Here is a 23,920-nt window from a genome sequence, read left to right on the forward strand (position 1 = left end):
AGATATAAATTATCTGAGATGTTTGGTTGGTCCATGCTAGTTTGCAACCTCTCCATCTTGTTTGCTACAGCCACACGTAACGTCAACATCTGACGAAACGCTTTGCATCGTCAGGCTGATTCACTCCAAACCAGTCGATGGAAACACGCTGAATGTGCTTTTTTATTACATTTCACATTTATTTCACTTTTCTTGAAATACACTTTACGATTCCTTGGAGAAATACCTACGATCCTTTACATGTACTCATCATGTAACCTTAACCTCGTGAAACAAGCAGGTTCAGTACGGGTGAAACTAAATTCAGCATTGAACTGATGGAGAGTAGATCATATCTAGCCTATTAAGGGACCCGGTGAAACCAAACGAAGACGGTCACATTTCCGTTCAAAGCTCCAAGCACATTTTTCCTTCTGGTAAAAAGAGATCACCAGTGCTGAAGAGTGACTAATCTGGTGCTTGAGTTTAGATCAAAACTGCCTGCAGGAAACATGTGTTTCTAGTTCACACAGTTCAGTGTCATAATAGCAGAAGGCCCTGACCAAACGCTTACACTCACTCCCTTATGCACTAATAAAACTAAAGTAAGAGCTTGTGTTTGATATGGTGTGTGCAAACATTGTATGTTAAGGCACAGCCTTTTACAGATCCTGGACTACAGATGTGGCAAAACATTTTAGCATTCACTATTCACAGTCTGCTGTAAAATTGTCCTCACATTCATTGTTTTGGTTATTTCACATGATTTGATTTATTCGAGCCATAATCTATTTAATAAAATAGGTTGAGTTAGTCAAGCTTTGAACATTTGGTGGAGGAATGAACACTTCTTTTTCCCCTCCCACATGGAACTCTTAATGACTAAAGTAAGAAGAAAAGTGATCAGCCGCAGCGCGCTGTTGGGATTTTATGTGACAGACCAACTCAAAACTGGTGCATAAATGTGATATGGAAGGAAAATTATCCATGATTTTCAGCTTTTGATAGAAATACAAATGTTGCGTGGCATGTATTTATATTCAGGTCCTCTGATTCCATATTTTGCAGACTAGCAGACTGTAGTTGCTTGTCTTTAGAAGTATATATTGTGTTTTTGCTCGCTCTCCCATGTGAAATGATTCAAGCTCAGTCAGACTGAATACAGAGCGTCTGGACATCAGTTTTTATGTCTTGCTACAAATTTTCAATACGACTTGGATTTCAAGAATTTTGTAAGACTTGAATCATTTTGTAAAAGCACTGTTTAAGGTTGCTGATTGGCTGAAAGTTGAACCTTTGTCCCATTATCACACCTTTTCTGCCAAATGGGGTTCCCAGAAACATAAAACAAAAGATACAAAGACAAACTTTACACCTCATAAAAGACAGCTGATGTTGTTGGATTAAATATGAAAACATAACACAGCCTCAGAGAATAATAAGTACTGTGTCACCAAGCAACATCAATGGCTTTCCTTAAAGATGACATGTTTTTCTTCTATTTTGATATAACTATATATTTTAGACTTAGACGCACTAGTTAAAAGTTCAAAGACCATAGATTCCAATCTACTGTCTCTGAATTGAAAAGTAAGACCAAAAAGAAAACCACAAATCTACATCGGTTAGCGTAAAGCCCTGTTTACACAACAACGATCCAATGAAAATGTATATTAACTCGTTTAAATGACCATGTTTCAAGTACAATCTTTACTATGTAAACAACACAACAACAGCAAACGTGGAAATGGTGTAATTCCCTTGCCACGCCACTAGCTGGTGCTATATTTTTTGAAACTCAAACCTTTCTATCTGAAAACCGCTAAAAAAGGTCAAAATGGCAGAGAATAAAGTTTGTCTATGGACAGACAACGAAGTTCAACTATTGCTCAGAGTGACTTTGAATGTCTAAAACCACAAAATTTCAAGAATATGTTGACCGGGAATTATGTCTGTCAAAGTACACGAATATATATAAAGATTACTTGGAGCGGGAAAGGACGTGTGGTGCTAATTTTCTTTGAGCTGTGCGAGGAAACCAGCTACTTAGTGCCCTGAATTTGGCTGATTTTGACCCCATCACCGAGGAAACCACCCCTTTGAACTAACACAGTTCACTCCCCTTAAAATGTGCGTGCGTCATTTTGTAATTGTCCACATTCTCTCACAGTACATATTATCCTGTAACTATCCTTAAGTTTGCCATGGAAACGTGGATAGAGTTTGTGTCTTGTGCTAACTTGTTGCCAAGGAAGTTGTTAAAGTGAACTTTAAGACTCAGGTGTTTGGTGACAACCTTATTCCAAATGTCACAAGCGGAGATAAGGTGTTGATGGATTTATAGCACTATTAAATTGATCCATAACAATGGTTTATTTAAAGCTTATTTGTACTGGCATTGTTACAATAAGATGCAGAAAGTTGCATTGTTTCTGCCGTTGTCTCACTAGGCAACGCGTTAAACTCTTGCCAGTTCTCAGATTTTAAATGTCTGAACCAACCACCATTAACGACACAATTACCGACAAGGTCTTGGAAACATTATATATTTGGCCAGTTTTGTGAGGAGAACAACAAAAGCTCACAATAATAAGATAACAACATGTTTAGAAAGCGTTAAAAATCTTTTGTCTAAATACAGTACCAGTAAAAACATTGTGCTTAATCGTACTCATACAGAACAAATGGGTTTCTCTTGAAGGATTAAAGAAAAACAAAAATTTTTCCTTAGAAGAAAGTTTTTATCTGTTATTGTCAAACTTGTCAACAGAAACCTTTGTTCAAATGTCTAAAAAGTCCTAAATCTTGACAAACAGACTAGTTTTAAAGAAACGCAGTCTGAACTGTGAAATATTGCTTTGCCTCTTAGAAACCACAGGGTGAAGAAACAAACATGCTTCATTACGCATATCTTTGAGGAATTTGATAATGACTGATTCATATCGTTGTCAATCGTGTTGCTTCGGCTGCATGACTGAAACAAGACCTTGTGCTTTTCTCCCTGCTCTTGAGCTATTTTCACTGCAGACATGAGACGTTTTGATTACGTTTTTCCAGACATAATTGGTCTAGTCATTATAGAACTTACAGAAACGTATTTCCAATACCTTGTCTTGTTTCTAGCTACAAACCCCTTACTAAAAACATTGTGGCTCATTTATTGTACCTTTGAAATGATCCCAATTCCAACATTCTAATGTTCCTTCTTGTGTTAATGACTGTCCGTAATAGAAAACTAAGCGATAACTATCATTGAGTTGTTAAATCAATGCTACGATCAGGTTGCACCCTCAGGGACCACCTTCCAGTAATTTCTACAAACATTATTGGACTAGGCTTTTACGTTTTTGCACCTAATTAGAGCCGTACTCTTCAATGTGAATCAAAAGCTGACGTCGTCGGAACCCTGTACTGCAAAAATACAAAAATGTACCAAGTAATTTTGGTCTAGTTTCTAGTGCAAATGTCTTCATGCACTTCAAATAAGACAAAACTAACTAATAAGAAACTTTTAGCAAGATTTCAGAGCTTGTTTTAAGTAAAAAAAAAAAAAAAAACTTAACATTGATAAAAAGGAAATTCTAGTTCCACTAGCAGATTTTCTTACACTTATGGGAAAAAATATTTTGCTCTAAGTGCAATAATCTGCCAATGGAATGAGTACTTTGTGTTCCACTGCAACCTTCTGTATCTTATTGTAACAATACCAGTACAAATACATTTTAAACAAACTTTTGTTATGGATTAGTTTAAAAGTACTATAAATCCATCTCCACTTGTAACAGTTGGCATAAGGTGGTCGCCATCAATATCTGCACTAGAAATTAGACCAAAATCACTTGGTAAGATTTTTTTTGCAGTAAAAGCATCATGAGCTCACATAGTTGTCAGCATGATTAATTGTAGCATTACCCAGTTTGACAAATCAACTTTTCCCCTGATTGATAGAGCGCCGTATTAATCAACACTAATGTGTTTTGTTGAGATTTAATATAGCAAATTAACACATAATTGAGAACTGGAAGGAAAATAATGCATGAGTAACGCCAGCTTCCACTGATAGAGGAGGGTGGATCAATACAAAAATATTGATGATATCGTTGCCAAGTCTACCACTAATACCAAACCTTTTGGACTTTTGAAGCTCATAAATGTCCTGCTAGAAAATCTCAGACCAATCTCAGTTTTTTGGCAGAAATTTACTCTTCCTTTATTTTCTGTTATAATGGCTCTAATACGCCATAATCTTTAACAGCAAAACGAAGAGTCTCACTGGCTGAGCATGTGAGACTTTAATTTGGTCTTAAAATGAGCTGATTGTGCTTCTGTGTTACAATTTAATACACAGGATTGAACACATGCCTGTGTTTACTATGAAATTACCTGAAGGTAAGTAACCACATAAACTCTTTTGGTCTGTGAACTCTAAGATGTGGGATTTAATCCTAACAATGTAAACAAGGTGAGAAAAGGAATCTTCCAGCGTGCTTCTGAAGGGAATCCCCTCAGTGCTTGTCTGTCTTCTGCTGCAGAACTCTGTGTAACTTTGTGGTTTCGAATTCACAGTTTTTATGCCCTGGATTGAGCTGGTGGCTGAGAACATCACAGCAGATGATTCACACTATTTTTATTCTCATAAGTTCTCTAAATAAACCCTCATGTGTTACTTCCAGCCAGGCTTGAATCAAACCTCCAAACAAAGAAATAAATATTTCAATCATAACTCCAAATGCAGTTATGTTAGATAAATTAATAATTATATGTCCTGATGAGTGTCATTTGTCAGATTAAAAGTAACGTTTGAAATGAACCTTTACGCAGGCAGGTATTAAAGGTCCTGTGTGTCATTATGTGAAGTCCAGCAGCTGACATCAGCACAGTAGTTCAGCACAAAAAACTTTTTTTTAAATGTGATTTTTTTTTTTAGCATATATATTTGAGAGGATAGAGAAGAATTCTCTCAACATGCAAAAAATATAAAAAAAAATCCCAGTGATCTTTCTAGTCTTTATGTGGACCCTTGTCAGTTATCGTTCATTAGACTAAGTATTGTTCAGGATAGTACCTAACCTTTACTTTAAAATAAAAACTCAATCCCACTAAAAAATGTTCAACTGTTAAATGGTGTCATGTCACAAAGAGACAGCTAGTCAGATGGCACAATTAGCTAATTTTAACAAATTAATATTAACTGAAAAAAAAATGTTAATACCCAGGAGATAGAAAACTACCGAATTTTTCAATTTTTCTCAACCAAACCACGGCCATGTTTTCTACAGAATTTACACTGGCATCCAAAATGGCAGAACCGTCTTAAATTATTTCTCTCTTTTGGGTAAGCTAGCCTGTTAGCTAACACAGGTAATCTTACAGAGTCCTTTCAGTTTTTGTTTTATGTTCAAGTAGCTAAATTTTTTTAGGTAGGTAGTTCCTAACTCTTACTCTTTTTATTAAAAAAAAATTGTAACTCACATAAAATGATCAGGTGTTAAACGGGCTCACTGCCAACTGCCCCTGAAACGATGTTGTTCAAAATGGACAAACCTGCGAAGTCGCATTTGGGGAAACATAACACGAGTCACTTCGACCAACCATGAAAACTGTGAAATCAAAACAGATTCGGAAGGTAAGCTGTGAAAAGAAGAATAAAGACATTTATTATCCTCTTACATATGTTATCTAATCTTTGGCACTGTAACAATTTGAAATGGGTCTTATTATTATTTTAAATATAAAATTTCCAACTTTGGGATATATGGGCCTTTTATTCAAAGGATGAAACAAATGAAACCACAAGAAGCAAAACTTGACCGCTGGTCGACATCACGGCGAAGACACTGAAAAGATTTCTTGATGCACATCTTGCATTTTGGTTGTCTAGCAACCTCTGATTGTGTCGCTGGCGGGTCGGCGGGATGGGACAGGTCCCTGCTGATGGGTCACCTTACTACGGACTCGTTGCCAAAACGTTTATGGCAACCGTTGCTGCCACGTCCTGCTACTCACACTTCAGTGAAGGCACTTACGAAGTCTCGCTGTGAAGCACCTCTGCAGCCCCTAGCTTCGCATTATAGTCTTAAAGTCAGGTTTAAGCTTCGCTTCTTTTTTTCCTCATTTTCATTTTAAGGAATCTTCTGTCAATAAATAACACAAATATATTCATACATCATATAAAGATAGATAACCATGTATTCACTACATGCATTTCATATAATTTAAATAATTTATATGTACAGTTCTCCGTTGCGCAGTCCTCGCCCTCTCGAGTTGAGTTCTTTCGTTACAGCTTGCAGCACATTGGTTTGAAATCGCATTCAAATGGACCCGGGACTTCTTCAGATGTGTTGTTTGGAGCAGAACGTCGTGGTCCGCTACCACCGCACCTAATCCTGTGGTGCGGTTTGCTGTGGAAGTAAAATCCCAGAAAAAGAAAAGTGGAACTCCACTGGTTCTGGTTCTGAGAAACTGGAATTTTACGTCTTGCGTTTTCTCCTCGACAACGCGCAGACGCAGGAAGTGTTGATGCGTATCCACCTCCAGCCCACCATGCCGCTGTGGTCCTGCGTCAGCGCGCGAACAAACGTCTGCGTCGTCTTGCACTGAGAGCTCCAGTTTTTTTCGTCGATTCCCCTGCACTGCCTTTCTTTGGCTCTGGACGGCTGGTCTTCGCCCCGACAGTTCGTCTCGTAGAAAAACTGCTTGACCTCCCGCTTGTCGAAGGTTTTAACTTTGGCCATGACCGTCACGTTGATTCCTCGTAGATCCATGGCGCTGGTTTTGTCCATCACCCACTTGCTCTCGCTGTCGCAGACAGAATACTCCCCGCGGTAACTCCGGTGTTCGGCCTGCCGCTTCTTCCGTGTTTTGTTTCCCACCGCCGCTCCCTCCGGCCCGCCGCTCACGAAGTCGTCCGCCAGGTACAGGGGAGGCGGCTGGAGCGGCGGCCGGTCGCTCAGCACTACCCGCGGTGAAATGTATCTCTTGTGGTTCCGTAGAAGGTCAGAGTTCACCAGCGTCACCTGCTGCTCCACTGCGCCTTCGCTGCTCCCGCCGCTGCGGCCGCCCGCGCCCCACGGCTCGCCGTCTTCCTGGTCTTTGAACGGTAAGCTTGGCCCCGAAACAGGGAGGATGGGATTGTGGTGCTTGGCATCCCTGCCTCTCCCCTGCTGCCGGTGGCTCCCCGAGGTCCGCTCCCTCGTCAGGTCGGCCTGCAGCAGCTGGATTATGAGGGAGTTCAACGGGTCGGGGCTCGGCGGGTGCTGCTGCTGTCCCTTGTGGCTGCTGTTTATGCTAGATGCTTGAATACCATACAGGTACACAAGGGCCATCACATACAGCAGGATGGACATCACTAGATTCACCTGCAAAATCTGTGAAGACATAAAAAGAGAAGAGACATGAGGTTTGTACCCTTAATATGTCCAAATTGGATTTTCTTTCATTTACAGAGGTACAGTGCCTTGCAGGAGTGTTTGTATCATTTTACAGCTTTACAACTAGCCTGGCCATTGCCGTCCTGTGCTATTGGCTTGATTAAAATCACGCTTCGCAGACAGTCTTGGCTTTCTCCCATTCACTTGAATTCACCTGGTAGAATTTCTGCCGAGCCAATTGTTGAACAAAATCTAGTTATTGGTCTAGTTTCTGCTAGACGAGCAAAACTAATTTACAAGTAACTTTTAACCAAGAAATAGGAGGTTGTTTTAAGTTAATAATTACTTAATATTGATGAAAAGGAACTAGGTCTACTGGCAAATTATTTCACTTAAAACATTTATCCCATGTTGGTTGAATTGTCATATCATTGCATGTAATCAAAGTGAGAATCTTTCTTTCCAGTACAGAAATTTGCACTATTTTGTGTTCATCTTTTAAATACTACGAGAAAACATGGAGGGTATGATTACTTTTGTAAGACAGACCTTTTGAAGAAAATGCATCATTTATTTAGCAATGGGTCTGACTTCCTTATTTGACTGTTTTCCAATACGTAGTATTAAATCTAGATCATGAAAAATGGGGCCCAAGAACACCTCCTATGTCATCAAACCGACTTTGTGCGTTTTCATTTTCAAAGCGAGAGAATAACATGAAACGAAAGATTTGCGTGGCTTAATAATTCTTAACTTAAGAGGTGATTTCAGCTTCAAAAGCATTTAAAACGGCTGATTTTGAACACAAATCTAAAACACTCGCAGCACGAGGACGTGCCTTCGACTAAGCATACATGCTTGGGAATTAACATGCGGCGACTTGTGTGACATACCTCACTTCCACGAAATATCCTCAACTGAAAAACATTTTGCCCGCTAGCTCTCTAAAGGAGGTTGTTGACATTGTCTGTTCCAGCATCTTAACCAGTTTAAGTAGCCTCATCTGTCGCTGTTGGTTCCCACAGAACCATGCTTTCAATTCAGCACATTGTTCACAACGGGCAGAACCAGAACAATATACACTGCTTCAAGTCAAGTGTCTGTTTTTTTTTTTGTCTTTTGTTTTTTTGTTTATTCCTCTAAGTTAAAGTTTGAGCTGCTTTTGTCAGTTAAATCTTAGTTATCTTCAGCGACGTCGTCATGTAATTGTTCATTGTTTTTTTTTTGTTTGTTTTGCTTTCTTTTATTACTTAATCTCTATAGCTGGAAGGCTGTTTACATGCGTTCTGGTTCTGAGAAACTTGAATTTTACATTTTTGAATTCTAGGAAAGGTATTGGAAAAGACATGTCAGATTTTTTTTAATTAGGCCCGAGCAGCTAAGCGCTGCGAAGGCCTATTGTAATCGTGCTGTAAATGATTATTACTACTATTTCACAACCACTTTTAACCCTGGTTCAAAACGTAAAAAAAAAAAAAAAAAAAAATCGAATGAAACGGAACTGCATTAGCATCTGGAATCATGAGCTCTGAAGTTATTAATCTCCATTAAGACTGGCAAAAAGCTAAAACGAGTGGCGTCCAAGCTTTCTGCCTCAAGGGCCAGAAATGTAAATACATAAAACTTAAAACAAGCTAAATAAACCTCTTTCTTAAAAACAGGAATCTGTAAATAATGTAAAATTAAAAACAGAGTCTTTCATCTCTAGAAAAAAAAGACATTCTTCATTGTTGTTTTATTTGGTCGTGGTTAAGAAATGGTCCTGTCCAGGTTTTTTAGAAAAACATCCACTAATAAAAAACCTAGTTAACAAAAGATCAACACTATGTTCTGTTGACGTTTTCCATTTAAAAAAAATTGTAATTAGTTTGTATCTTTCGCTGTAATATTTTTATTCTGAAGTATACAAACCAAATTTATGCCACACCAAATCTTTTTAACCTGTGGGAGGAAAGGGGAGTACGTGAGAAAACCGGAGCAGGTAGGGGAACCTTTTTCACAGAAAGGCTTAGATGTGTCCCGTAAACACAGCTATGTATTGACTAAATTAATTCCTTAATATTGAACCATTCATTTGATTTAGGTGTGTTGGAAAGACCAACACCTGTAGTACACCAGGTCTTCAGGAACCCTGGTTCCCAAAACGGTCAACAGACATCTACCATGGAATTTGAACATTTTTTCATTCGAAATTTGGTCTTAAACTCTTAATGCTGCATTGTAGCAAAACATTGGACAGTTTTGTGCTTTAAACTCTTCAGGGACGGATTTAGCAGAAGGCCCCTTCCTGCTCCAGCGTGACTCTGTGCCAGAGCACAAAGCATGACACCTGAAGACACGGATGAGCATGTATGCTGTTGAAGAACCGACTGGCCTTCAAAGAATTCTGACGTCAAACCAACAAAGCATATTTGGAATGGATTAGAGCGGACACTGCAGACAAACGTCAGCGTTCGCCCCCAGAAATTGTTCACACGAGAGCTGAAGCTTCTATAGCCACGAATGGGATGTCACTCAACACTTTCAATGTCTAATCTTCAACCTCATTACAAATGTATGTCTACAACAAGGCTGCACATAGACTTAACATTAGCTGGTGTCTAAAACCATTGAAATCAAATTATTTGGTCAATGGGTTGCAATAGAAAAAGGCATGATAATTGCAGAGGCAGCCAAAATGTTGCCTTGTTCCAGTGTTTGCCACATTTCCTCATGAAAGTAACAAAGACATGATTTATATAATCATAAGAGGCAAACAGGAACAAGACTAATCACTTAAAGGCCTAGTTAACTGTCAGGAGGTCCCTCACATTTCACCATCAAGTGATTTCAGAAAGCCTTGTTTACAAGATAATAGCCGTGTACGCCACACTTAATTGGATAATTGTTCTGGGGAAAATGTATTTTTCATGTGATATTCAGATGGTACCGAGACCTGAAAATAGTCCCAGAACTGGGTGAATCCGGAACACAGGCCTTTGAAATGTCATCAACCGGCCTAACTACAGATGACGGATTAATTTACTGTGAACCATGATGCTGATTTGATTTGTAAGGAAGCACAGACCTTATTGAAGATTATTCCATGGCGTCTCTCCAGCTAAAGCACTGCTTTGATGAAAAGTAAATAGAGCAAAAGCTATATCCTGAGTTCAATGTGCCACAGCTGAAAAAGAGACGTTTTTATCTGACTTCTCTTGTTAGACGAGCCATAAAACGTCCCAAAAAAGGTCAGAAGTTTGTCACCGTGAAAAATAGCATACTTTTTTCCCTAATCAATAGTTTTCCAGTTTGACAGCTTAACCTGCCTGAGTTACGGTTCTCTGCAGCTCCATCAGTTAATACATTACACAGGTGGACTCTAAGTTTAGAGACTGAGCGTTCTGAAGGGACTTGTGTTTCTTAGGTTGACTCTTAGCAAAGGGCGGTGAAATGTTACGGTGGCCCAGAAGGGTCAGCAAAATGCAAAACCCACAACATCACGGTAAAAAGCCACAATGAAGTTATGCTAACATGAAATTCACTGTATGCTAAAGCAGATTTTTGGCCAAAATGGAAATTAAGCTAAAACAGAAGCTATGCTAAAATGAAAGCTAAACTAAAATAGAAGTTGTGCTAAAACAGATTTGATTTTAAAATGGTGAAATGATTTTATACTAAAACTAGAGCAAACTAAAACAGATTTTATATTAAAAATGTAAGTCATATTAAACAGAATTTAAAATGGAAGAGATCCTACAGAAAAAGTGATGATAAAGTATCAATTCTGTTTCAGCATGGCTGCTGTGGCTTTTGTTTCGCTGAGGCTCTATGGCCACCATAGAGTTCAAACCCTTATCTCACTTTTCATTGGCAAAGACAATTCAAAAACATGCAGAAGGTGAGATGAGAAACAACTTTGTGATTCTCCCTTCGGAGAGAAATAACAAAATACAACTAAATGTTGGCCTATCGCATTAAAATTCCTATGAAATATATTTAATCTTGTTAAATCATTTCACAGTGTGGACAGTTTTCTGCAGGGTGAGGAGAGGCAGCAGCTGAATGCTGGATTTTTACATTTACTTTCCTCTCACCAATCATTCCTTTGACACAAAACAATACATAAAATAGAATACAGCTGGAATAAATCATCAGTGCCGCTAGCTTGATCCACAAGGAAGGACATATAGCAACCAAACGCATTCAGCCATCTGCTTAGCAGCCTGTTTAAACACCATTTGTCTCCTGACAGAAGCAGCTTAGAAAGGTCCTGGCAGCAGAGACAAAGCAGAAAGGACCCGGCTTGTTCACTACAATGAGAGGCAAGGACCAGCTGCTCAGGTGGAACTGACTCAAAAAGCTTTTCTACATAAGATCTTATGAGTAGGACGTTTGACCTTTGCTTTTTTTTAAGTAGCAGATATAGTCTGAGACCCCTAAATATAATCCAGCCCAACATTCAGCTGGACTGACAGACAGGGAAAAAGAACATCAATGACAGGAACAGCAAAGAGGCTGAGAAAATACAGGAAAACTCCTGGAAGAAAGTCTGTTTACATATTGATGTCAATATGTAGAAATTTTTGAATGCATTTTTTCCCCTCACACCTCAAAAGGAACCACTACCTAGTGTTAGTCACAAACGTCTCATGGAACATCCTAACGTTTGTAGTTATATAGTGATGAAATCTGAAAAGATTCAAGCGATGTGACTGCATCTGCAACAAACTTTAAAGTCAAACTTTATGACTCAGAAACGTTTCATTTATTTGTTTGACATTCAGAAAGTAATAAGTTGGAGTCTTATAATCAACTCCAATATCAAAATCCAATATGACGACTGTTCATATCAAAGATAATGGAAATTACATTAACAACGTGTTTATTTGCTCTTCTGGTTCTGGTCTGAGTGCCAACAGACTGACTTTCACAGCTGCAGTGTTACAGCTTGAGGTCACTTGATATGTATAAATGCATGTACATCTAAATATAGAAGAAACTAAAAACTACTAATTGATTAGGGTTTATTTCAATTAATCAACATGGAGATGGAACAGAATAGGGGGGAGGGGAGTTTAAAGGGAAAGAAGGACGAGAGGAGAGAAGATTAGAGAATACAAGAAAACATTGTACCAGTCTGCTTCTACACCTGCAGAAAGAGAAGAAAACCCCAGAGAAACCACAGCGACAACCAACATATCAATTACAACAGCAACATCGCTGAAACACACTCTGCCAGATGATGGAAGAGACGTCTAGTGGCGACCGCAGAATCTTTATCTGAAAACACCAGGTATTTTGAACTTTGAAATCGCATAGAAACCACATCATTACTGGCTCGTTTTGGTAATAACAGTTCGCCTCATCACAGAGCATGACAATTAGCAAATCTGAACTGACTTACCATCTCTCATTGTCAGGATGTTATAGATGAGAAACATTCATATGCCTTAAAAAGTTCTCCAACTATCGTACCATATCTGGTATACATACAGCACACACACTAGATTTTAAGAGAAGAAAAGGATCCACCTCCAGATTAGCATTCTGGGATGTGCTGAACTTCTAGCTAATCATACAGTGTTATCTGGCTTATAGGAAAATATATGAATATGAGCAAGTAAGGACAGTTTACACACACTTCTTAAAACGAGATGGATAATGACTAAAACAAGTTTTATTTGGTTATGCTAAGTGCTTCAATATGTCTCTTCAGCTCCCTTCCACACTTACCAAGGTGATGCTCCTTACCAACGAACACCTACAGCCAATACAACTCAAAGATCTTCATTGCCATTTTTCAATTTTCAACCATTTTTATTGCTTGGAGAGAAAAAAAAAGAGCCACAAATTGTACAGCTTGTTTTTAAACAACTAGATTTTAGAGAAACGACTAAGAGGATTCAGATCAGGACGACAAGCAAAACTGTAATGAGAAAATACCAAACAGTTGACCGCCGTTTGCTGTAGATACGATACTGACCGTATGGAAGTACCTACCATAGAAAAAACGCATCAATGTAGTTGACTGGCAAATTTTGATTGATTGATAGATGTTGGTGTATCTATATGTACACATATTTAAGAAAGAAGAAGAATACTCAACCTCACCAGGAGCCAGCTAGCCATTAAAACTTATGACTGATACATACAGTCATAACTTTTCTTTTCTACTCCACTCTTTATCTGGGGATAAAGTTCAGTTTTCTTAAAAATGTACTCAAATGTTTAGAGAGCTGCTAACTGAACTGAGAAGAAAATAGTTCCTTGTTGTAGAATAAAAATGCTGAGGCGAGTCAATCAGCGTCTGTAACATGAGTTTAAGCAAAGCTGCACTAAAATTATAAAGGTCCGATTCATGTGTGCACTATTTGATGATTTATTTATTATGTCTAACTAATCTCATTTTGGCAACAAAAATAGCTACATAAATGCAGCTGCAGCGATTTAAATGTTCTTAATGTCACTCAGGGCTGAATCTGCAATTGGTCATTATTCGATTTGTGTAATCATGTCAGCATGTAGATGAATTACCACTGAGCCTGAAAGACGAGGCAGAAAACACACCCAACACTCCATCACAAGACCGACAACAAAACACACATCTGAGTTCAACACTGAACCGTTTCGGATCAGTTCCTCCGTTTTTAGAGGTCTTTTGTTGCAGAGGGCTGATATTAATGCTCATAAAACGGTAAGATTTTAGCCAGGGTTATAATAGGTTTGGGGTTTTCATTATAGTGACTTTTTATCAAATTCAGTTAGTTTTAATTTGTTTTTTTAGCATGTTTGCTGGTTTTTATGAGGCATTATTAGTCAAATATGGTTTAGTTTTTACTAGTTATAGTTCCAGTTTTAGTTTTTTCATACTTTAGTTCATTTTTAGGTGCAGAATTCCAAAATGTCAAAGTGTTGCATTGTAATACTGGGTACATTGAGTAAGGAATACATTTTCAAAAATTGTATTCAGTTATTGTTGAACAACCAACTGACTGGAGTTTTCACCCAACTTTTACAGATTAGCATAATTACTGCCAGGAGGAGTTTGCCAGCAGCTGACGCAAACTGCTTGTCAATTTCACATGCATATGCTACATATAATACATTCATAAACACGAAAACAAAGAATATTATATCTATACCCTCAGTATGTTTTAATTAGTTTTTATAAACGCACAATATAGTTAAAGTTAGTATAGTTTCTCCCAACTAATTACAGTTTTTTATTATTTCAGTTTTCGTTAGTTTCAGTTAACTATAATAACTTTGACGTCAACTTTGTGGCACTCACAGGACGTAAAACCCAAACTTAAAGCACAAGGCCATTGATTAGAAGAACTCCAGTCTTTAATCTGAACAAATTAGATTTCCCTCCCCTCACACCTCCAACATGCCTCACTCGTTTCCCCTAGCAACTCTCAGAACTGTCTCACTTGAAGTTAGCTCTTTAAATGGAGGTGAGACTTAATGCTGACGCCAGGATTTCTAACTGCATCCAAAGCTTTGCTATGGTCATTTAATGGTAAGGCCTCAACTAACCCCTACACACACACCGGGGCTGCATACACACTCACACACACACCTGTGAGAGGAAGGGCAGGTTTCTAAGAGAGAAGAGCATGTGGTGCTGTAGCAACATTGTCTCAGGGATGTAATAGGTTAGAGGCTAATGTTGTAGCTTCACACCATGTGAGCTTTTAACACCTAATTGATAGGATTGATGCAGATAATCACCCTTAAGGTGACAACGTGTCAGCAGGAACACTCAGGTTCCCTGAGTTGCTGCAGCGGCTTCGTTACCGCGCTGCCTTGGCTAATGAGAGGTGACATAACTCGGGTTCCCCGGTTTATGTAAATCAAACATTGATATGGTGAGGTGTTTAGCATGTGCCAACACGTTCTGTGCAGAACGCCAGTGGAACGTGCCATAAAATAAACGCAAAATTACCTCGAAGCGCTGTTGGACGATGTGGATCACAAGTTAATGACACTTTCTCAGCTAGCTGTGTGTTCGTGTGCAAGGCATCTGGAGAGCGACGATGTTTTATCCTTGAGCGGTTTTCAGTGTTTCAGTTCAAACATGAAATAATGTAGATCAAATTCACACTACTGGTTGAAACCTCTATCTTGTAAGCATGCTGGTCGCATTTGTTCGCTGTCCTGTTGGGTTTTAAAGGGGCAGCATTAAGTGTTTTCCAGGCACATACTGCCATTTTATAGCACAATCAATGTGCTATAAGTTAGTAACTATGCTAACTTCAGTTGTTATAAAAATGCTACATGTATCAAATACAACTTAAAAGAAATTTGATTTTGACTTGAAATTGGGCTTTGTCTCTTTAAGAAGCTCCTGCTCTTTTTGAAACTCCGCCTTCAGGAAATCATCACATGGCTCCTCTATTAACCCTTTTGATGAGGGAATAACATTGTAACATGATGAATAGCTAAGAAAAGGTAGATTTTACATAATGGTGCTCCTTTACTGCATACCTGGCATTTTCTGGTTCTGTAAAATGTTACTGTTTATTTGCAAAGCTTTAAACTTCTCACATAACACTGTTCAGTCCTTTTGCTCAAAACTATGGCAGAACATTAATCAAAGTAACAACCAAGATCTCCATGGTAACTCTGGAGGAGCTGCAGAGACTAACAATTCAGATGGAAGAATCCATCAACCTAGCAGCTTGAAGCAGGTCGCACAACTTTCACTTCTGCAGTTCACTTAAACCAGTTAAACTCTAAATGTCCAGTCTTGTGGTTTCATTCAGCAAACGTTGGGGTTTTTCTTTCCAACTAAATTATCAACGCACTGAGAAATATGTTTGCAAGTTCCTGCGGTTGCTGTTGTAGATACGAAATTTACCGGATTCTGTAGCGCCAGTGGCAATACAAGTCGCATCATGTCATCAATCTGTGTGTGTGTGTGATTCTGGGATGCTTGTGTGTAGCTCTTAAATGTTTGCTGAATCCTACAGAATGAATCACCACTCCTCCAGAGAAGCCAGTGTGTCTTTCACATGCTCTCTCCCTGTAGCAGAAGTGCAGGTGCCAGTCTGGTGAGCACAACATTTTTTTTCTTGTTTGCACTAGTGCAGTAAAAGATTCATATCTTTTTTTTTTCTTGCAATATAATCTACTTTTGTTTTTTTTTCCTCACTTCAGTGCCAGCGCAAGTAAAAGTGAGTGAAGGGAAGGATCCTCTTCTGTGATTGGCTCTGTCTGCCTGTGCAGTATCTGTGTTTCCAGTACAAAAAAATGTGCAAATCTATTGGAAAATGTGAGGTTTTATTTTAAGCTGGCATGTTTTTATTACGCAAATTTATTTTCGTAATTTCAATTTGTGCAATGTTAAGAGTTAATGGAAACACAGCTAGATGCACACGTTTAACGTGATGTTTCAGTGTGATGTATGCAGCATCAGCTGCAAAGCAAGAACTGAGCACATAAAAGCCTGTAACGCATGCATAACCCAGTTTCTATGGAATAGGTTCTACAAGTGAGCCAATGTGATGCACTGCATTTATTACAAAAAACATCCAGTCAAAGCCAGATCAGAGCATTAACCTCCTGAACGGAGGAAATAGAAAATGAAGCCTCTCCTGGTTACCTCACTGTTTCCCCAAACAGTGTTCCCTGTTTTCACTGATTCTCCCAGGAGACCCATGGCAGACGGTTATCAACCGTATGAGAGTCTAACATGACAAACACCGATGACAATGTCCAACCTGACCAAACAAAATTATATCTCAACACAATAAGTGCTGGGATACATAACGGTTCACCAAAATTGACCCCATAATTTCAACATTTTGCTTCAGAAAAGTTAAAGTTTATAGTGACAGGTGCTTCTTCTTTTTTTTTTTCTCAACATTTATGTTTGTGCTACAGTTTAGGTAAAGTTGAACGTCCTTTCAAAGTTTGAATATGTCTGAACATGCCTACTTTCTGCAGCAGCGCCTTCAATCAGACGAAGCCCAACCTGCTGCTTCAGCTGTTGCTGCTTAAAGATGGATTACTTCTGTTCTCAGTGGATTCACTTCTACTGATTTACGTTGGAATTGGAATGAAGCGAAATACAGCTGAAGAATGTAAATGTGAAGCAACCACTGAAAGCCCAGAAGGTGTGATCCATATGCTGGTAAGCTAAAGCTCTGGGAGGATGGAAATCCTTGACCCATACCTTGGACTACGACTGACCAGAAGAAACATCTTGTTCAGAGAAACAAGTTTTGTAGTTGGACTCGTTGACAAGCCAGATAAATAAGCCGGTAAACACAATCAGTCACTTCTTTCAGATCATCTGCCCAATCATTAAGAGTTGAAGGGACAGGTGTGACATTATCCTGTTAAAGATGCAAAAGTTGATATCTTCAAATGTGTGTAATCTGTATCTGCTCAGCAAAAAACATGCCAATGTATCACATGTTCTAAGAATAAGTTCTTCTGATGCCACGGTGATGTTGGTAGTGGCTCAAAAAGATTTAAAATCTGGTTAAAAGCAATCTGAATAAGTTTTTATTCAATTTTTAAAGAGTTTATGTAGAATCTATTTGAGTTCTGTAAAGGCAAAGAAGGAACAGTTGGAGAGATGAACAAGATAGCAGCCTGACTGGCTAACCGTTAACTGCTAAAAATGCTAATTCCTAAAAGCAAAAATAGCACAATCTTAGTTAAGGACGCAAAGTCTTGGCATTCTCAGCTTAGAATTAGCTAAGCGTCAGCTAATAATGCTAATTCTTAGCTAATTAGAATTAACTAAAAATTTGCATTGTTAGCGGCTAACAGCTAGCTTCTAAGAAAACAAAAGAGCTTTTTCTGTTTTCTCTAGTTCAAAATCTAAAATATTTACTGTTACAAATCAATGCTTATTCTTTTAAGCACAGTTAGATATTTATAAAGCTTTATTTTTAGCTTTTGGAAGCAGCGCTAAGTTCTTTGCATGAATTTCATATAAAATATGCATAATAACCTCAGTCTCTGGGTGAATCAAACCTGAAACAAGTTGTTCTACACTCATGTTGTCCTTCAAGCAGTTTGTAATATAAAACCTTCTGTTCGCTAAAACAAAATGTTCCCATAAATTTGGGTATAATCGTTCCTCAATCTCGTAAACCCAATAAAACATGCATCGTCTCGTCCAGTGAAGAAGGTGTCATTACCAAATAGATCATTACCATTATTATTTTTTCACGAAACACCGACAACCGACTATGAAGAATGTTGTATACCATGTTAGAACAGCTACTGTGGAAATATAACCAAACACTTGTAAAAATATTGGATTTTCTGACATTCAAATAAAGTCACAAACTATAGCCGATTCCAAAAAAAAAAAAAAAAATCCTACTTCTGATTGCCCCAGTAAAATGTGGATCTTTTCATGAAAGAAATATCTTATTGGCAGCAACGGGAGCAAGTTGGCACACGTCGGTCTAATTTACACGGTGGCGGATCACAGCCGACTGGCATAAATCTGGCAAAGAGGCAACATCATCAGTGCCAATAGTAGTTATTTCACCACAGGCTGCTGGAGGAATATCACAGAATCGCTGTAAAAATACTGTAAATCACACCTCGGGATATTCCTAAAGGAGGATTTTCCTTGGCAACAAAAAGAATCGGAGTCTTCAAAATATAAAATAATAATAATACCTACATGCTTGCTTGTTCTTACTGTTGAATCATAATGCTGGAAGAAGGTTTGCTTGTAGTTAACTTTCTCTGTGTGAAGTATGGATATACTGTATAGGCCATGAAAGCCCTCAGAAAGTTGTGGTATTATATAACTATTAGGTTATATATCTTCAGGCAGTGAAGTGCTGACAGGACAGTTTAATTACAATGTTCATGTAAAGTTTGCAACTTGCAGAAAAAATAACAGAATTTTCAGCATCCGGGTGATTTTACTGGTGATTTTTCTGAGTCATTTGTTGAAATGACTCAGATGGATGGATGATACATTGATGGATGTATCATCCATCAATTAAAGCATCCAACTAGTTAAAGGTCCCCCATGCTACCCACCGAGCCACAAAACTAACCAAACAAACTGGACAACCAAAAAAATTCTTAACCAACTAGTCAACCAACCATCAGATAACCAATTAACCAGCAATCCTCAACTCCTACTTTTTTTTTGTTAAAGACAATTAGGCCAAGTGCGTTTCAGTGTTTTCACTGGTTGTATATTTGAAACTCAAAGGTCAGTTTCTGGTTCCTTTGATTACACCTAATCTCACCTGAACTAGATGCACTTATCACAATAAAACAAGTTTTAATGTGTTAAGATAAAGAGATGAATAATTGCTAATCTCTTGATAATGGCATTAAAGAATAATTTGAATGTTTCCGGAAGGAAGTGTGGAAGAGGATTAAAGGATTTTGAGATGATGGGATTGAACGGATTGTGACCAACACATCACTGTTTAACCTCTGAACTAAAGGCGGCCAGCTTGGTCAGCTTCTCCAGATGCAGCTTTGAATTAAGAACCAGCTGTTTATTAAACTCAGTAAATGGAGAGTATGGCAGCGGTAAATATCAAGACAAAACTTTACCTTTCCCTCTAGTCATAGACTGATTGACTTGCAGTTTTTTTTCCAGAACAAATCTGTTTCTGTTGGATTTTACCATCCATTATTTAACTTATTTTTTGTCACGTTCAAGCTTGACTTAACCAAGTATCTCAGCTTTTGGTTGTTCATCCTAAACATGTAAAGGGAGTCGCCCCCAAACAAATTAGCGATGGATGACAGCATTCAGAGCAGAAGCAGGTCTAAACCAGCAATTCTACCAAGGAACTATATTTTATTAAGATTCTGTCTTAGTTGACTCATCACCACTTAGTGCTAAAAAAAAAGAGGCAAATCAATGAAATTTAAATTCAAAATGTTGCATCTCTAACTGTATGTCACTTCTTACAGGGAACATGGTAGCCACGTTTCCAAATGCTACCAAAGTCACAAGTTTACTCCTGATGCCTATGGAGTCAATATTTAATGTCCTTCTTTTATTTTATTTAGAAACCCCAAAATACACTTAAATTATTGGTCTCAACAGTATTAAAACAGATTATTTGTTGATCTGAAAGTCTGGGTTCTTGCAACAATTACGATGAAGCAGATGAACTTTTGGAAGACATTTTGTTTGAACATAATAGAAATAAGTTATGTTCTGAATCATCAACAATTCCTATCAAAATCAGAACGTGAACATGCTAATGCTAGTCTTCAGCTTCTGGAAACTACTGTAAAACGTCATCGTAAGTAAGGAAAAGTTGAATCTACTGAAAATCCAAGCTGTATTAGGAGGACACAGCTTTAAACAAACACCCCCCAAAACAATCAGAACCTAAATAGATTTCAACAACTTCCTAATTGTTGTGAGAACCCAGATGTTCAGAGTTATCAAGGAGTTCTATCAAAATGGCAGCTTGATATTCCGACAACAGCCAACAAAATCATCAGCAGTGAGATGTTTATTTAAAGAAAACTGTAACATGTACGAGTCAAGTCTGATGTATCTGTGAGGACAAATTTTAAAGCTGTGCATGTTTTCCGTGAAGTATTCTTAGAACATCTAAGGTAGGTAAGTTAAGATAACACATTGTTTAGCTTACTTAGGCTTAAGTTTAGCTTAACTTCCTTAGCTAAGCTTTATAGGTAGGACTACACTCAAGAGAGTATTAAGTGACTTAGATCAGTATTAGGAACAAAAAAATAATTATCTGAAGCTGTTGGAAATCTTTCCGTATTAAAACGGATTAGATTTATGTAACAGACTGAGCAAACCTGAACTGTACTGAATGTTACTAAAATAAATCGGATTGAATTGAAAATGTGATTTGAATTATTTAAATGAGTAATTCAGTTAAATATTTTGAATCTACAGGTTTTATTTACAATAGTAACTCAAATCTATTATCTTTATTTGCGTATTTCCAAATGCTAAATATAGCTGATCTGTGATTTCAATAGAAACGACAGTCTCTTATGAACTTAAAAATAACACAGATGAATGACTGATAGTAACTCTTACAGACGAGTCCGGCTGCCTGTCAGAAAACCTTGGTAGGAAGCTGAAGGTTTATCCACCAGGATGCCTGCGGTTACCTTTGTTGGGGATAAATGTCTCTTGACGAGGCTGGATTGGTGGTCAAAGTCACATGCGCTTCGATTTGGAGTCAGTTACATGTTACAAAGCTTTGCTGATGAGAAATAAGTTAGTAGCCATCATAGCACACATACAGAGCCCATGGTAGAAATGGCTGGTCTTACCCAACTGAGGCAATATTGTAAAAGTGTCACATTTCAAACTTTTGAACCCAAAATAGATATTAGACCAGTAATGAAACCCATGTGTGTTCTGTACAGCCCTAGTCAATATTAATTATCATCAAACAATAACATTATACAGACACTCAGCTTTGACCCTCTCGTTGGGGGAGGTCTCCACTGGAAGTTGTTGCATCAGGAAAACCACAGCTGTACCATTCCGAGGCCGTGAGAGGGATGATGGCGTTGCCACGGAGAACCCGGTTACAACCCCCACCTGCCCAACCCGTCCACCCGCCCACCCCCGGTCGGGATCGTTTAGCGACAGACTTAGCGCTGTGAAGCAGCGTGCCAAACCCAGCAAATCCTCCAGAGGGATTTTCACCCTGCAGTGTCTGAGCCCGGTCCCTGCTGTCCGATTGACTCCAGATGTTTCTGCACATATAAGCCACATCCAGGTCAGTCTGCAGCGTGATCTCCAGCCAAGCATATGCCCCCACAAATACTAATTCTTCCAACACGGACGGAGTATTAAAAAAAAATTAAAAAATGAATAAAATCCCTGTGAAACACTGTATGAGTCAGAAGTGATAACCCTAATCATCTATCTACATGTGCAATTTAAAAATTGCAGTACCACCGATGGTCCCATGTCATTTGGAAGTTATTTACAAGTAGCCACATTTATATATTACTGGAAAATGTCAATTTTTTTTCATCAGTACAGAAAACTGGTCTGCAGCAGAACAACCTGGCCAAACAAACACTCCTGCAAATAAGAATATGCCAAACAACTCAAAACCACTCATAACCTTCTTATTTCTCGATCTGTGTGCCAGCTATGCTACATGCACACACACACACACGCACACAGACTCGTTGCCATAGCAACCGACTGACAGCAACACCACTAATGTATCAGAATTCAACACCAAAAAACACGCAAACATTTCCCACACAAAAAATGGGCTCGATGTTTGTTTTGTGATTTTTAATAAGTGATGTTTGAACACAGCAGTGGCTGATTGGCTCATTTAAAACACCTGCTCTATTGATTTCTAGTCAGAGAGATCAAATCATATAGCACATCGCAGCACCAAGGCAGTTAATTGTGCTTTACATAACAAAAATACTCAATTACAAAGTTATGAAAAAAAAAAAACAGCATACAGTCAACATTTGAACAAGCATTATATTTTGATGAGAGCCATCACCAAAATCATACACATCAATTATGGTGGTCAATGTTTCATTTACTATGGTTGCCTTGTGAACTAAAACACCAAATTCTGCAGCACATCTACATCATAAGGTTGTCAAAGTCAAGCTAGCGTGACTGACCGACCTCCCTCTCCCTCGTCATTTTTTTATTAATACTTTTTACTGACCTGTGAAATGTGATACCCTTGAACCTTGTTATAGTTATAGTGTTGACCATAGTAAAACATTGCCTTCCTTTTTCATATCACACACATTTAAGATTTAGTGTGTTATGTTGACAACTTCACAGCTAAAACCAACGATGGTCACTGGTGGGATCTTGTGTGTGTGATGTCACGTTGCAACGTGTCCATAACAGAAACAAAATCTGAAAGAAGGCAAAATGGATACAGTATAGCATATTTATTATTACAATTACATAACTATAATATTTGTTTTTAAAATACTAGACTTTAGCAAAAATATAGCTGGAGCACCAACATAATTTACTATTACTTTTTAAAATAAACATACCAGATGCACAGAATATTATCGTTTTTCAACAGATCTGCTTGTGTGTGTGCCAAAAATGAAGGATGATAAGTTGTTCATATTTCCACACCTTAACTGTTGATGTTTTAGTGATTTGAAATATTTACAAACAGATGAAGACTCATTTGAAAGCCAGGGAAAGGCCTTCTTTTACTCAGCTGGTTGCCAACATGTGGGGGAGGGGAAGCGTAGCTCTCCACTGTGCTACGTGCAGCTAAAAGAAAACCCCAGAAAGTCCATTACATTCCCCAGTATGTCTTTAAAAAAAAGACTGAGATATGTTTTTGAAATGTCAATTTTTTTTAAACATTGATGTATCTTGATACCTGTAACTGCCACATGCCTTCTTTCGTCATGAAGGCATGTCCCGACGTAGTTGGGAGTTTATGTGTATGTATATAAGACCCACAGAGGGTCTACCAGCACAGACATTCTACATTGTAACTGTACATTGTTTTTGTCCTATGCCGTACAGTCTATTATTTCCTATTTCTATTATTTTATTTTTTTAACTTTTCTTTTTTTTTTTTTGTAATTCAAATTTTTATTGATTTTCTGAATAT

The 23,920-nt window shown here is 38.2% G+C and overlaps 1 protein-coding gene across 2 annotated transcripts in view; it reads right to left on the reverse strand.

Annotated features, from left to right (window-relative positions):
* Positions 1-5,606: 5,606 nt before the first annotated feature.
* The window catches only part of ntf3 (neurotrophin 3), a 59,048-nt gene continuing 40,734 nt past the window's right edge, over positions 5,607-23,920 (reverse strand). Inside the window, exons 2-3 of one of the 2 annotated variants that reach the window (XR_001424747.1) lie at positions 6,214-7,349; positions 5,607-6,113 (exon numbers count right to left, since the gene is read on the reverse strand). Coding sequence is in view for 1 of the 2 variants with exons in the window: in XM_015030579.1 (XP_014886065.1) it covers positions 6,453-7,349 (897 nt within the window). In the remaining variant the exon portion in view is untranslated. Of the gene's footprint in view, positions 7,350-23,920 lie in introns of both variants that reach the window. The other variant, XM_015030579.1, reaches the window with a different exon arrangement.

This window comes from Poecilia latipinna, unplaced genomic scaffold (assembly GCF_001443285.1).
Source record: "Poecilia latipinna isolate Pla-1442-1.1 unplaced genomic scaffold, P_latipinna-1.0 Scaffold186, whole genome shotgun sequence".
Taxonomy (NCBI): domain Eukaryota; kingdom Metazoa; phylum Chordata; class Actinopteri; order Cyprinodontiformes; family Poeciliidae; genus Poecilia; species Poecilia latipinna.